Consider the following 13,800-nt stretch of genomic DNA (forward strand, 5'->3'; position numbering starts at 1 on the left):
GCCTTTTCTTGGAAAAACCGACTGTTTCTACCACCCAGTTAAGAAGATGAATTTCACATTTATTTTAAGTGACAATAAAAGATGAACACTGTTAGAAAGGTCATTTAACATCAGTGTCTGACTCGCATGAACATTCAAAATGTTAACGACTGAAACTGTGATGATGTATGTGCTTATGTTCTAAAACTGAATGGTAAGTACAAGCACTGCACATAGTAAGTAAACCAGCAACTACCAAGACAACAGTACGAAGACAATAGACTGGGCCAACAAGTTGGTTGCAGTTGTTAGACTGAAATAAAATGGCCCCAAATTTTCTACTTTCAAATCTAATGGATCATTGTACTTGTCTGTTCCACAACAGAAGATTCCACCTTTTGACAGATGAAACTGCAGTCTCAGTATGCCACCTTGAAGCTGACAGTAAGTTACTACTATAAATATAATCAAATATGCTTTTGTTGGTTTTTGGCTACTGCCTGCAGATCTTAAATACATGTTCACTACATTAAGTCTGTTCAGTAAGATTTGTGTATTACCTGTAACAACACCACAGTACTGATTCTGAGAAGTTGGTTTTTCAGTAATTTTCTCCTCTACAGACCTTTTTCGTCTGTACACCCTGTGTGCATGACCTGTCACAGCCAAAGTGTGATTGAGTGGCTCAATAAATATGAAGTCCTCATTAATCTGTATAAACCCCATCTGCAAAGGAAAAGAAAAGGAACATAAGATAAGAATTTAAGAAGCTATGTAATTGTGCACAGAGTTCACAGAACCAAAAATAAACCAAAAAAAAAAACCAAAACACGCATAGAAAAAAGCCATACTCCATTTAAGAAAAATCTTTGTTTTATTAACCTTATTAGCTAGGTGACTACCTTTATATTTTTACAAGTCTTCTTCTTGAGTGAATTGGAATAAAACAATAAATTCAATATATTTCAACAAAACTTGTGGGTGGGTGGGTGGCTACATGCCAGTAGTAGATGCACAACAAAAAATCTGGAATGTTAAAAGCTTGCTTTGGGAGACCCATGGGGTCATTTAAATATGTACAGTATGTACACAAAAGTCTACACACTACTTCAATAACTCAGTGTATTGTCACATTTTTATAACTGTATTAAATGAAATAACAGAAATAATTTGGGGAGTATGAATACATTCTGAACAACAGTGAAACTCTACAAGTCTTATTACAGCACTCTTTTTGCACATTTTGAACTTAAACAAGTAAATAAAGTAAATAATTAAATACTTAGATACAGAGACAGCAAGCAAAGCTGAATGCTAGCAGCTGAAACAAAAAAAAAAAAAAACATTCTACTAAAACCATTTAGCTTTTTTTTCCTTTCCCAACACAATTATGCACACAAACATACAGAAAAATCTAGTGTTCCAGATACATATCTACTGTTACAAGAGTTTGACTAAAGCTAAAGTAAATAAGCAAATAAATGTAATTCATTTATATAATTAATGTAGAATCCTAACTCAGGTCAAATTGTTAAAATGCCAAATATAAATTCCTTTTAGAGTCACTAACACTGGGAGGATCAAAGTGCTTTCCTGTGTTGTTTTTTTTCCGTCTGAAAATATCATCAGCAGGACTGATGATGAACTTTCTCATTCTCTAAACTGAAAAAATGTATTAAAGAGTTTTACTACAATAAGAAAATGTGGTACATCTGGCTAAAAGAAGCAAAGACCTCTTCTGTATGTTTCCATGCAAAACAAAAGACAGAAACAGTGAAGACTTTTGTCACTTCTGGAATTATGTAGTTGGCATCATCATGTTGAATATTCTGCCATCAAAAATAGATTCAGATTCAAACAAGAAAACAAAAATAGTTTTTATGGGAGTTATAAAGTATTCTTCTTTCAAACCTTCTTGGGCACTATTTTTAAGACAAACAAGCAAACAAACAAAGAAATAAAACACAATAACCTTTCCTTTCTCCACTAACATCAAATAAAACACCAAATAAAAACATGTAGCCACACTAGCTACAGAAACCTGAATGGATATTGAAAATTCATCACTAACACTGTACAGAAACTTTTAAGTAGTTCAGTTTGTTGACCTGCTTTTTAGGTCAGCTCACCTTCACCATGATGTGTAAATATTACACAAAAGATTAACTATATATATATCATAAGGCATTTCCTGTATACATACCAGCTAGCATTTCTAAATATACTGAATAAAGTTACAATGATATGACTGTGCTAATATTTAACTATAAAAAATAGTGTTGTTTAAACTATTATTTAAAAATACAATTTCTAAATATATGTAAAATGAAAATATTTTTTTTCATTTTTATGTCTACTGCTGAATTTCACATGGGCAGAATTTTGTACATATTTTTTTAAATCACAGCGTATTAAATTTTACAAAAGGTGTTGCAGTTTATTAATAACATAGAATTATAGAGTGGTTTGGTTGGAAGAGACCTTTAAGATTATCTAGTTTAAACCCCTCAGTATAGACAGGGACAACTATCAGTAGACCAGGACACTCAAAACCCCATCCAACCTGGCCTTGAATACCTTCAGGGATGGGGCATTCAAAACCCTGCTGGGCAAACTATTTCAGTATCTCACCACCCTCACTGAAGAGAATTTCTTCCTTATATCCACCCTCTTTCAGTTTAAAACCATTTTCCCTGTTCAATTCCTCACCCAGCAAGTGGTCCATCCATCTAATCCATTTTTCTCCAGCTGGGCAACCAGAATGCTTTGCACAAGTCCTGATAGATGACTTCGGTTGCTCTTCCTTTATCCACTGACGCTGTAACTCTGTCATAAAAGGCCACCAAGCTTGTCAGGCATGGCTTGCCTTTCGTGATTACCACCTATCACCTCATCTTTATTTTCCACGTGCCTTACTAGGGCCTGCAGGAGGATCTGCTCCGTGATCTTGCCAGGCACAGAGGTGAGACTGACTGGCCTGTAGTTCCCTGGATCTTCTTCTTCTCCCTTCTTCAAAACGGGGATATGTTTCCCCTTTTTCAGTCAGTGAGAACTTCACCAAACTGCCATGACCTTTCAAATATGACGCACAGCAGCTTGGCAACTTTATCTGCCCGTTCCCATAGAACCTGTGGATGGACCTCATCAGGTCCCATGGGCTCATGCACCTTCTGGTGCTCTAGATGGTCTCAAACCTAATCTTCACTTACAGCAGGCAGATGTACCTTCTCCAAGTTCTTCCCATTGTTTTCTGCAACTTGGGTGGTGAGGCTAGAGCTCCTACCAGTGAAGACTGAGGCAAGGAAGTCTTTGAGTGTTTTTGACTACAGTCAAAATAGTCAATAGTCTTTGACTATTTTTCCACCTCTTGAACAATTTCACAGGCAGAAAAACAATGTTGAATCCCTATCCTTACAACCACAATCCTAACTCTTCTTCAATCATTACAAGTGGAAGTAAGAACATCTTCTGTAAATCTGAACACAACAAAAGAGAAATTGAAAGCCGGGCATCTAAGCATCACAATTTTGAATTTCATTTGGATATCAGTTGGGTGTAAATACAGACTGTGGTCAGATTAAATGGCAAAACCTCTACATCATGAAAGCACGTAATCAAACAAAGATTAAAAACTATAAGAAATAACATGTAACTGGCGTACAACTGAGTAGCTTTGTGAAGTGAGTTCTGAGGAACTGATCCATCTCACCAACTCCAGTGGAATAAGCTACCAATGCTGCAAGTGAAAAGCCTGCCAAGATGGTGCATTTATCTTATGCAGAAACAATGTAACTTGTCTTTTTTTCCCCTCTGTTTACATATTCCTGCATTTTATAGTTTCTTACCTTGAGTCATACAGAAGTCAAATGTAACATATATTTCAGGTTAAGCTCAGGGCAATCTTATATGGTAAGAATTACTTACAGTTCATCAGAAAGAACAAAATGAGTACTTGGTCTGCAACTTAATCTATGCTGCATAATGAGAGCTTAAAAGTACAGGTCTCACTTCATTAAATGGGCATATAGAAAGATGTTTGAAATGGACACTGATCCATCACTTGTAGTTTAGATTGGACACTTGTCTTCATAAATAAAAGCTTTCTACAACATATGTTCTCATATCAAGATTTTTCATTTTCCTAAAAGAAAACAAAGCAAAACAGATATGTAGGAACACTGAAAGAAGACTAAAACTTTGCTTTATGTAAAATAAAAATACCTGAGATCTAAAATACACCCATAATCACAGAAACAGAAGGCAGATTTCTTCCGAAGTAAGAAAGTTGTTATTTTCTTTCATCCAAGAAGTAATGTCACAGATCAGAGATGAAGAATGAAAAAGACAGAAATGAAGAATGAAAATATCTACATATTCTCAACTAATTCAAGATACTATAACAGAAACTATTTTGTCACTTTATTTCAAATATCATGTCATGAAACTTGGAGTAATTCTACTGTTTCTGCTAAAATTATACTACCATGACAAGGTAACATGAAATTGAAATTAATCTGTGAAGACTGCCTTTACACACAGTCACCAGATCCCAGGTATAAGCCAGGAAATTTCTTCATCAGTAAATAACTTTTTAAATTCCTATACATACTTCCTTGCACACTAATTCAGGGTAACAGCTTGTTATCATCCAAAGTTGATAATTTGAACATTATATTGTTGCCTGTAGAATTTACAGAACTAAAGCAGCGAAGAAAATTAATTAAAATGAATATGCTTTCCTAAGAATAGGAATTTCTTCAGAATAGAAGAAGACTTAAGGTACAGTTAGCACTATCAAAGAGGAGATACTAGAAGATAATTATGAAATAGCAACTTGCCAATACATTGTGATGTTTCCAACACAGAGTTTCAAGAATATAATCAAGGCAGACATCCTACCACAGACTTCAAAGTACAAATGTCAGAAGGCTGTTTTACCCTTTTAAAGAAACAGTATATAAACAGTATATAACAGTTCTGAAGGATAATTTCTCCGTGGTCCCCTAACAAGTTAGTAGTTTCTAAACCTGATGCTTGGCATATCAGAGCAAAACTTTTCATTCATTCCATGAAATTCACCTTTATGGTGGATTGATCTTGGATGTTTGTCAGACATCCATCTAGTTGCTCTCTTTCCTTCCTCCTCCCCAGAAGAATGGAGAGATGAAAGGATGAAAAAAGTTCATGAGTCAAGATAAGGACAGGGAGAACACTTAACAATTACCATCACAAGTAAGTAGGTCCTGGAGAAAATTGATTTATTGCCAATCAAAGTAGATTTGGATAGTGAGTAACAAAGACAAACTAAAACAACATCTTTCCACCACTTTCTGACTGGTACAGAGGAGGATGAGAGGTACAGTCTGCTACATCCTCCTCCTCACATTTCACCCCTGGTTTAGTGTGTGTCAGCCCCATGAACTGCGGTCCTTCAGGACACACTTGTTCCTGGTTAGTTTCCTTTAGAGCACATCCAGGTCATGGGCAGACTGTCACATGCTGGATACCACCCCACCATGGACTGTAGGGGGATCTCTGCTCCAGCATCTAAAGCACCTCTTTATCATCTGGCCTTGCTCTTCACAAGTCTGGTTCTTCCAATTTTTCCTTCCCTCCTCACACTGCCAAGAAGAGTCTCACCCCTTTCTAAAGATGTTGTCACAGAGGCACTCGCCTGTGGCTGCTGGGCCCAGCTGTGACACTGTGGTGGCGCCGCTGGATCCAGCTGGAGGCAGCTGCATCCTCCAGCCTTGCCTCATAGAGGAGACCAGCAGGCCCTGTCCAGGTGCCTGCACCTAATACCTAGGTGACTGCACCCAATACAGACATCTAAAAGAATAATGACTTTAAAAATCTACTGAACAAGAGCAGGACTTGAAATAAACCACAATGCTCTTGCTGACAACACTTGAAGTAATACAGAATGAAACTCCCATCTCCTTCCTGTGGGTTATTACTGTCAGCCACAAGTACACAGACGTTCCATCTACACAGACGTATCTAATGAGGATGTGTTCCCCAAAACACACAGATTAAAAATTTCCTAATTCTCATATGAAATAAGACTCCTATGGTGTTACACCTTTCCTACTTTCTGTCTGGCTTTTTCTGTGTGCTTTTATGGATTCCACAAACTAGATTTCAGTAGTAAATGGGCATAATATTGCCTTGTCATGATCTCAATAAAAGTCTTCCCCACAGTTCTCTCTCTGCTATTCTGTGAAGTGGATGCAAGCAATCAGTGTGCAAGGCCCAGCTGTACAAAGCTCTGCTTTTTCACACTCTCACCATGTTGCCTAAGGCAAACAGCAATGTTATCACAAGGAAAATTAACTTGTATCAGATGCAAAATATTACATCTATCAGCGCCAAAATATTAATGTGAGAGATGAACTAGATCCTCAGATCTCACAGGAATATTAATGTCATCTGTGGTATGAACATGAACAATATACAGTTACAAAGACGATTTTTATTTTACTAGATCAGTGCTTGCCAGTTTTAAAACACGTTGTGATAATCTACAGATTTGTACTTTTCACAAAATGCCTCAGAAATTAAAGATTTCAATTATTAAGTAACCTTTAACATGCATATTGGTGTCCTGCTTGAAACAGGTTTTAAAACTACAGATCAAAGTCAGTATCATGATTCTAACAATGCTATCAAGTCTTAATTTTAGCTGAAAAAAAACACAAATTAAACTCTTTAGTTCTTAATAAAGCTTAAGCAACTTTTCAAACTGCTTTCAAGTTCAGAATTTTAGTTATTCAGTTCTGACTGTTGAAAGACTTGGATTTTTTCAAGATACTTTGCCAAAAAGCAGCTAAGAGAAGACAACTGATTTTCAGCTGGGAAGCTGGTGACAGCATATATTTTATGCAAAAATCACACATCTACACAAAAATCTACTCCACCAAATGGTCCCAAATAGTGTTTATTTGTAGAACGAGAAGTTCCTATTCTTCTTCCACAAAGACACTGGAAACTCTGAAGTCATAAAATGAGCTTCTAAGATTAGAATGTAGATCTCTATACTGCAAACTGAATTTTTAAGATAAAACAGACACACAAAAATTCTGGATAGGTTTCTTTACCCACTGGCCATTCATGGAGTAAAAAAGTTATATGGCCAGTTTTTACATTTGTGATTTGTGGCATCTGTGGAAATGTCTCAATTGTAACCAAAAGGACTTAGATTTTATAAGAAGTTAGATAAAAATGCTCCAGAGTACCTTATATTGTTAGGCATTTCATTCATATTTATCACCATTTCAACCATGAGAAAAAAACATATTGGGATTTTTGTATGTCATGTTGAGAAATTTCCATCTCATATCTAAGAAAATGAACCTTCAAGATATAACCAGCCTGCACAGATGCAATACACTGTCTTCAAAGATAGAGGATACATCTTGTACACCTATGATAAGGTGTATTTTTCTTCAGCTACTACAAAAACATCATAGATAGATACTGTAAAATTAACGTTAAGAAAGACCTTAAAGATCATCGAGCCCAACCATGACCTAACCATACTACCCCAACTATAACAGCCCTCCACTAAATCATGTCCCTGAGCACCACATCCAAACAGTTTTTAAACACATCCAGGGATGGTGACTCAACCACCTCTCTGGAGAGCCTATTCCAGTGCTTAACAATCCTTTCTGTAAAGAAATGTTTCATGATAACCAACATAAACTTAACCAGGCGCAACTTGAGGCCATTTCCCCTCGTCGCGTCACCTGTCATCAGTGAGAAGAGACCAACCCTGCTCTCACTGTAAGCCTTTCAGATATTAGAAGAGAGCGATAACGTTTTCCCTCAGCCTCCTTTACCCCAGACTGAACAGCCCCATTCCTTCAGTCTCTCCTGAAGACATATTTTCCAAACCCTTCACAAGCCTTGTAGCCCTTCTTTGGACCTGCGCCAGCACCTCAATGTCCTTTCTCTATTGAGGTGCCCCAAACTGAACACAGTACTCAAGGTGAGGCCTCACCAATGCCGAGTACAGGGGCAGGATGACTTCCCTAGTCCTGCTCACCACACCACTCCTGATACACACCAGGATGCCATTGGCCTTCTTGTCCACGTAGGCACACTGCTGGCTCATATTCAGCTGACTGTCCATCAGTACACCAAGGCACCAAGATGTCAGGCAGCTTTCCAGCCACTCCTCCCCAAGCCTGTAGAGTTGCCTGGGGTTGTTGTGACCAAAATGCAGGACCCAACACTTAGCCCTATTGAAACTCATACAGTTAACACTGGACCATCAATCCAGTCTGTCCAGGTCCCTCTGTAGTGTCTTTTGTATCCCCTGGCAGATCAGCACTCCCTCCCAACTTGGTGTCATCTACAAACTTACTGAGGGTGCATTCAGTGCCCTCACCAAGATCATTAATAAGGATGTTAAATAGAAGCAGCTCCAGTACCAAGCGTTGGGGCACCACTCATGATCGGACGCCAGCTGGATTTAACTCCATTGATCACGAGTCTTTGGGCCCAGCCATCCAGCTGGTGTTTCACCCAGCAGAGTGTATGCCCATCCAAACTGTGGGCAACCAGCTTCTTCATGAGGATGTTTTAGGGGACAGTAGATCACATCGAAAGCCTTACCTTCATCCACTAAGCAAGTTACCTTGTCATAGGATGAAATCAGGTTTGTCAGACAGGATCTGCCATTTTTAAACCCATGCTTACTGGGCCTTTAATTGGTCCATGATGGCTCCCAAGATTACCCATTCTGTAAGCTTCCTGGGCACTCAGGTGAGACTAATACATCTGTAGCTACCAGGATCATCTTTCCAGCCCTTTCTGAAGATGGGCATCACATTTGCCAGTCTCCAGTCCTCCAGGACACCCACGGTTAGCCAGGACTACTGACGAACGATGGAGAGTGGCTTGGCAATCACACCCACCAACTCCCTCAGCACTCTAGGGTGCAATCCATCTAGCCCCCTAGATTTGTGGGCATCCAGCTTTCAGAGCAGGTCAAAAACCATGTCATCATGGATCATGCAGGGCTTATTCTGTTCCCCATCCCTATCTACCAGCACAAATCTTGTTTTACTAAAGACTAACTACTATATTACTCTCTAGTAAACAGCTATTTACTGCACCTGAAATGAAATTGCTGATAAAAAAAATATATATAAATTCTGATCTCACTGAATGCATTTTTGCACAAATGCACATGTTCCTCCTAAACTCCTTGTATTGTTTTAAAATCAAATGTCACTGGAATCAGCTGTGAAACTCAGAAATCTGACAGAAGTCCTTTCAATAGCCATAGGCTTAAGTAACTATCTCTTCACAGACAGCTTAGACAAATTAAATCAAACCTCTCTGCTCTTTCACTTTATTGAAAATATAAACTGTCTGTAGGCACATACTGTTACATCACTCACACAGTCCACCTATTTTGCTCTTGTCAATTTCCAGAAAAGTCAGTGTATGCGTCCCATTTGATTTCCAGAAGAATTCAGTAAAACAAATAAACTAATTATCAAACACTGAAATTATGTGTGCAAATCCCTTTCCCCTCCCCTAGAAACTCTTGCTGGGATTCTGATTGGGTACCATCTATATTAATGGAAAATTTGCGCCTATGCACTAAAAAGCATTCTGGAAAAGAGGGGAAACCCCAGCAGAAAAAGACCACTGGCTACCTACTTTATCATCTGAATTTCTCCAGCACTGATAGGATCACTCAGTGTTAGAACAGGCTGTGCATACTTTTCTGAGAAAATTGTAATGTGTTGAAGGAAGCCGCAGCAGAGAGAACAGTTGGCTGATGCCTCTAGTGACTTACTTAATAGAGTAAATTAGAGATCTTCTTTTACTATCAAGAAGCTATAAAAAGCCACTTCATATTTTTATTCTAGACACGGAAGCAAAGAGAATTATCTATCATTCATGAAGTAACAGGTTTTCTTACAAATTTATCTTCAGTATTAAAGTCAGATTCAACTAAAACTCAACTTGATAAATAAAATCTGATTTTCTGTCAAACTCAGCACACATTTTGCAGTTCTCATTATACCATCTTAATTATCACTGCCTAAGTTCTCTATTGTTGAAAAAAGTCAATGAAATATGAGAATGTCTAGTAGAACTAATGTAATTTCCCTTTGTATTATAGATTATAGCTCTACAGATCAAGTAGAGCCCCATATATGTTTAAGATTTCATAAAATACAAACTTTATCATCAAATCATAGAATCCTCAGAATTGGAAGGGACCTCTGAGAGCCATCTAGTCCAACTTTCCTGCCGTGAATAGGGACACCCCAGCTAGATCAGGTAGCCCAGGGACTTATCCAGCCTCATCTTGGAAGTACCCAGTGACTGGGCATCAACCCCCAGCACTAGGTAACCTGTTCCATTGCCTCACCATCTTTATTTTAAAAGATTTTTTCCTTGTATGTAATCCAAATCTACTCTTCCTGGGCTTGAAGGCATTTCCCCTTGTTCTATCACCACATACTGCTAAAGAGTCTGCCCTTTCTTACAGTTACCTTGGTAGTACAAATCCACCATCTTAAACTTCTTTGTAATATATTCATCTATTCCTGTCATTAATTAATGCAATTTCAATATAACTGCTGATTGGCTTACGTGGTTACCATTTAAAAACTGTTTCAGATTCTCTTCTCAGAATTGGAAATCTTTTCTGAATTTATTTATTCATGGTCATTATTTTAGACACATCTGATTCTGGCATTCTTTTACATCTTGGCCAGCTTTCCAAGCTCCTTGATACGCACTCTTTTGTTTTTATAAAAGGCAATCATATTGTACCACAGTTTCTGCTGTATGAAGATAAGCACGCTTGCCTTCAATTGCTGCTTGCTTAAACAGGTTTACTGCTACAATTATCCTTGTAGCCACCACTGAATTCTTTACTCTGAGCGTCAGTAAACAGAACTGGAAGTCACTTTGCAGCTCTCATTTCAATATAGCTGTGTGAAATGAGAATAAATTTTCTCTGTCACCACTTAATATAGATGATCAACTACAGGTTCCTTTCATACCCATCATACCTGATAGCTCATAATGGTTCCTGTGATCAGCAAACATGCACAATCTTTTCCTTCTCCCATTCACTGCCAGCTAAGTTGTCAGTCTCAAGATCTGCAAATGTAGTAAGTCACACCTGAAGCTGTCTACACCAACCAGCCTTTAGTCTATATAATTCTCCTGTGCCTCCCAGCTCTGAACTTACCACTAAAACAGTTCAGGTCCACACATGCTGCCTACAGTCTTTTCTCCTGTTCAAAACCATGTTCATCCTGACTAGGACTGGCCAAAAGCTTCCAGCATCCTTTTTTTTTTTTGCCCTTGGAAAATACTGCATCAAGGGAAAAAAAAAAAAAAAAAAAAAAAAAAAAAAAAGTTGTTTGTGATTAAATACTTTTTTTATGATCAAAGTGAAAAACAGGCAAAATTTACTGGAATCCTCTCTCTCACACTGCTGGTTACACTTGTGAGAGTGCAACTTCAGAACAATCATACCATGAAAATGAAGTCTCCAATTAAAGTAGGAAAGCACTGAACAGTGAGCGAACATGTAACAGAAATATTAGAAAAAACATAATTCCTATCATTTGTTACTTTCAATTTGTTATTTTAAAGTCACTGTTACATCTGACATACAGTTTTTTTTTTAAAGTACTCTTTTTTTACCCTCTGAATTTCCTTGGTCTTGTCAGGTAGTCTTTGACAGTACTTTCTTTATCCATGCTATTGGCATTCAACACGTTACTATCTAGATATGGTGGTGAAAAGTAAGTTTGCCCTAGGTAATGTGCAATCAGATCCTATACAACATCATAAGCTTTCATAGATTCTTTGAGGAAAAAAAAAAGAAAAAAAAGAAAAAAAAAAGAGGAAAAAAAAACACACACACACAAACTTTATAAAGAGTTTTACTGAAATTAAACAGATGTTATTCTTTTCACAGATTTACTGCTTCAATAGCACATTGTAAATGGACTCTACTGTACATTCTATTTTGGCAGCAATTTCCAATAAGTCTAGTTGGACTGCACTTTGCTTTAGTCAAATTAGTTGTGTCAAAACACTGGAATAGGCTCAGTGCTTTAAAACTCAGAACACATCCCAATCTCTTTTAAGCCTTGCATTAAGGCATAGCATATTTTCAACATAGAAAAAAAAAACTGCGAAAGCACTACTGCACTTGAATTTCAAAATAATAAATGGCAAAAGGTAAATAGGACTCTCTTGTTGAGTGAAACCTTATAGCTCTCAATACGACTCCTTCTGGAATAACTACAGAAACCTTTATAAACAATTGCTACCCTACACAGACAGTCCCTTGTACAAGTTGAATGTAAGTTGTTCTTTCTCTCCATAAAGACAAGTCTAAATCTACTAAACTCACTAAACTGAAGTATCTTTAATAATAACTCACTCAAAACTACTACCATGAGGCAATTCAAAGTGCAATTTTCAAATTTTTCAAACAACATCAAATGAGTAATAATAATATGAATTATAAGCTTCTACAGCTAGATGTGCCACTCTTGCTACACAGTCTATTTTTCTAAAAACTAGACAGCAACCAAACCTGTGTCTAAATACAGGTCACATAATTCTGCTGTGCCCCATGATGATTTGTGCTACTAAGGAAGAGAGTCTATAGGAGCCCAGGCATCTTTATTGAAGCTGGAGGAGGGTCTGTCTTGGCTGGGACAGAGTTAGTTTTCTTCATAGTAGCTGGCATGGTGTTATGCTCTGGATTTTTTTGAAAATAATGGTGAAAGAACCCTGACATTTTAGTAGTAAAACAGCAGTATTTACACAGCAACAAGGATTTTTCTATTTCTCCAGCTGCCCCTCCAGCTGCCCAGTGTGGAGGCTGGGGTTATACAAAAAGTTGGAATGGACACAGTTGGAACTGCTGACCCAAACTGATGAGAGGCATATCCATACAAACTCTTTCTCAGCAATAAAAGCTAAGTGGAATGAGGGAGCAAAGAATATTATTCTGAGTATCTCACTTGTCTTTCCAAGCAACTTTTGGGCATGATGGACTCTGCTTTTATGGATGTGGTTGAACATCTATCTGCTGATGAGAAGAAGTGAATGAATTTCTCCTTTTGCTTTGCTTGTGTTGACAGCACTCATTTCACCTAGTAAATCTTTAAAGGAGAAGTTGGCAGGGATTCACAATGGGGAAATCATGCTTGAACGATCTGGTAGCCTTCTAAGATGTCATGACTGGCTGGGTAGACAAGGGGAGAGCAGTGGATTTTGCCTTTTAGCAAGGCTTTTGACACTGTCTCCCTTAGCATACTTGTAGCTAAGTTTAGGCAATGTGGAATAGATTAATGGACAGAGAATTGGACTGAAAACTGACTGGCAGAACTAAGACGGTTATAATCTACAGTGCAGCCTAGTTGGAGACTGTAAATAACAGTGTTCCCCAGAGATTGGTGCTAGATCTGACCTTGTTTAACATCTTCATCAGTGACCTGGATGAAGGGATAGAGAGTACCCTCAGCAAGTTTGCTGACAATACAAAGCTGTGAGGAGCTGGTCCTTGTTGAATGATGTGAGAATCCTCTCCACACAACTCTCCAGTCAATCTCACACCTGGGGAGGAATAACTGCTCACATTGCTGCAAGTTAGGGGCTGATCTGCTGGAAAGGAATTTTTCAGAGAAGGATCTGATTGTCCTGGTGGACAACAGGGTGGCCATAAACCAGCAGTGTGCTCTTGCCTAGAAGGCCAGTGATACTCCGGGGTTGTCATGGTTTTATGATTTTTGGTCATCAGTATTCCACACCATAACA

General features: G+C 38.0%; 1 protein-coding gene across 1 annotated transcript in view; it reads right to left on the bottom strand.

Annotated features, from left to right (window-relative positions):
• ADAMTS19 (ADAM metallopeptidase with thrombospondin type 1 motif 19) overlaps positions 1–13,800 on the bottom strand; it is a 158,687-nt gene that overhangs the window by 125,951 nt on the left and 18,936 nt on the right. Inside the window, exon 3 of the mRNA XM_042866331.1 lies at positions 540–705. Within this exon, the coding sequence (XP_042722265.1) occupies positions 540–705 (166 nt within the window). The remainder of the gene's footprint in view (positions 1–539; positions 706–13,800) is intronic.

This window comes from Lagopus leucura, unplaced genomic scaffold (genome assembly GCF_019238085.1).
Source record: "Lagopus leucura isolate 7727_CA_CO unplaced genomic scaffold, USGS_WTPT01 Super-Scaffold_810, whole genome shotgun sequence".
NCBI lineage: Eukaryota > Metazoa > Chordata > Aves > Galliformes > Phasianidae > Lagopus > Lagopus leucura.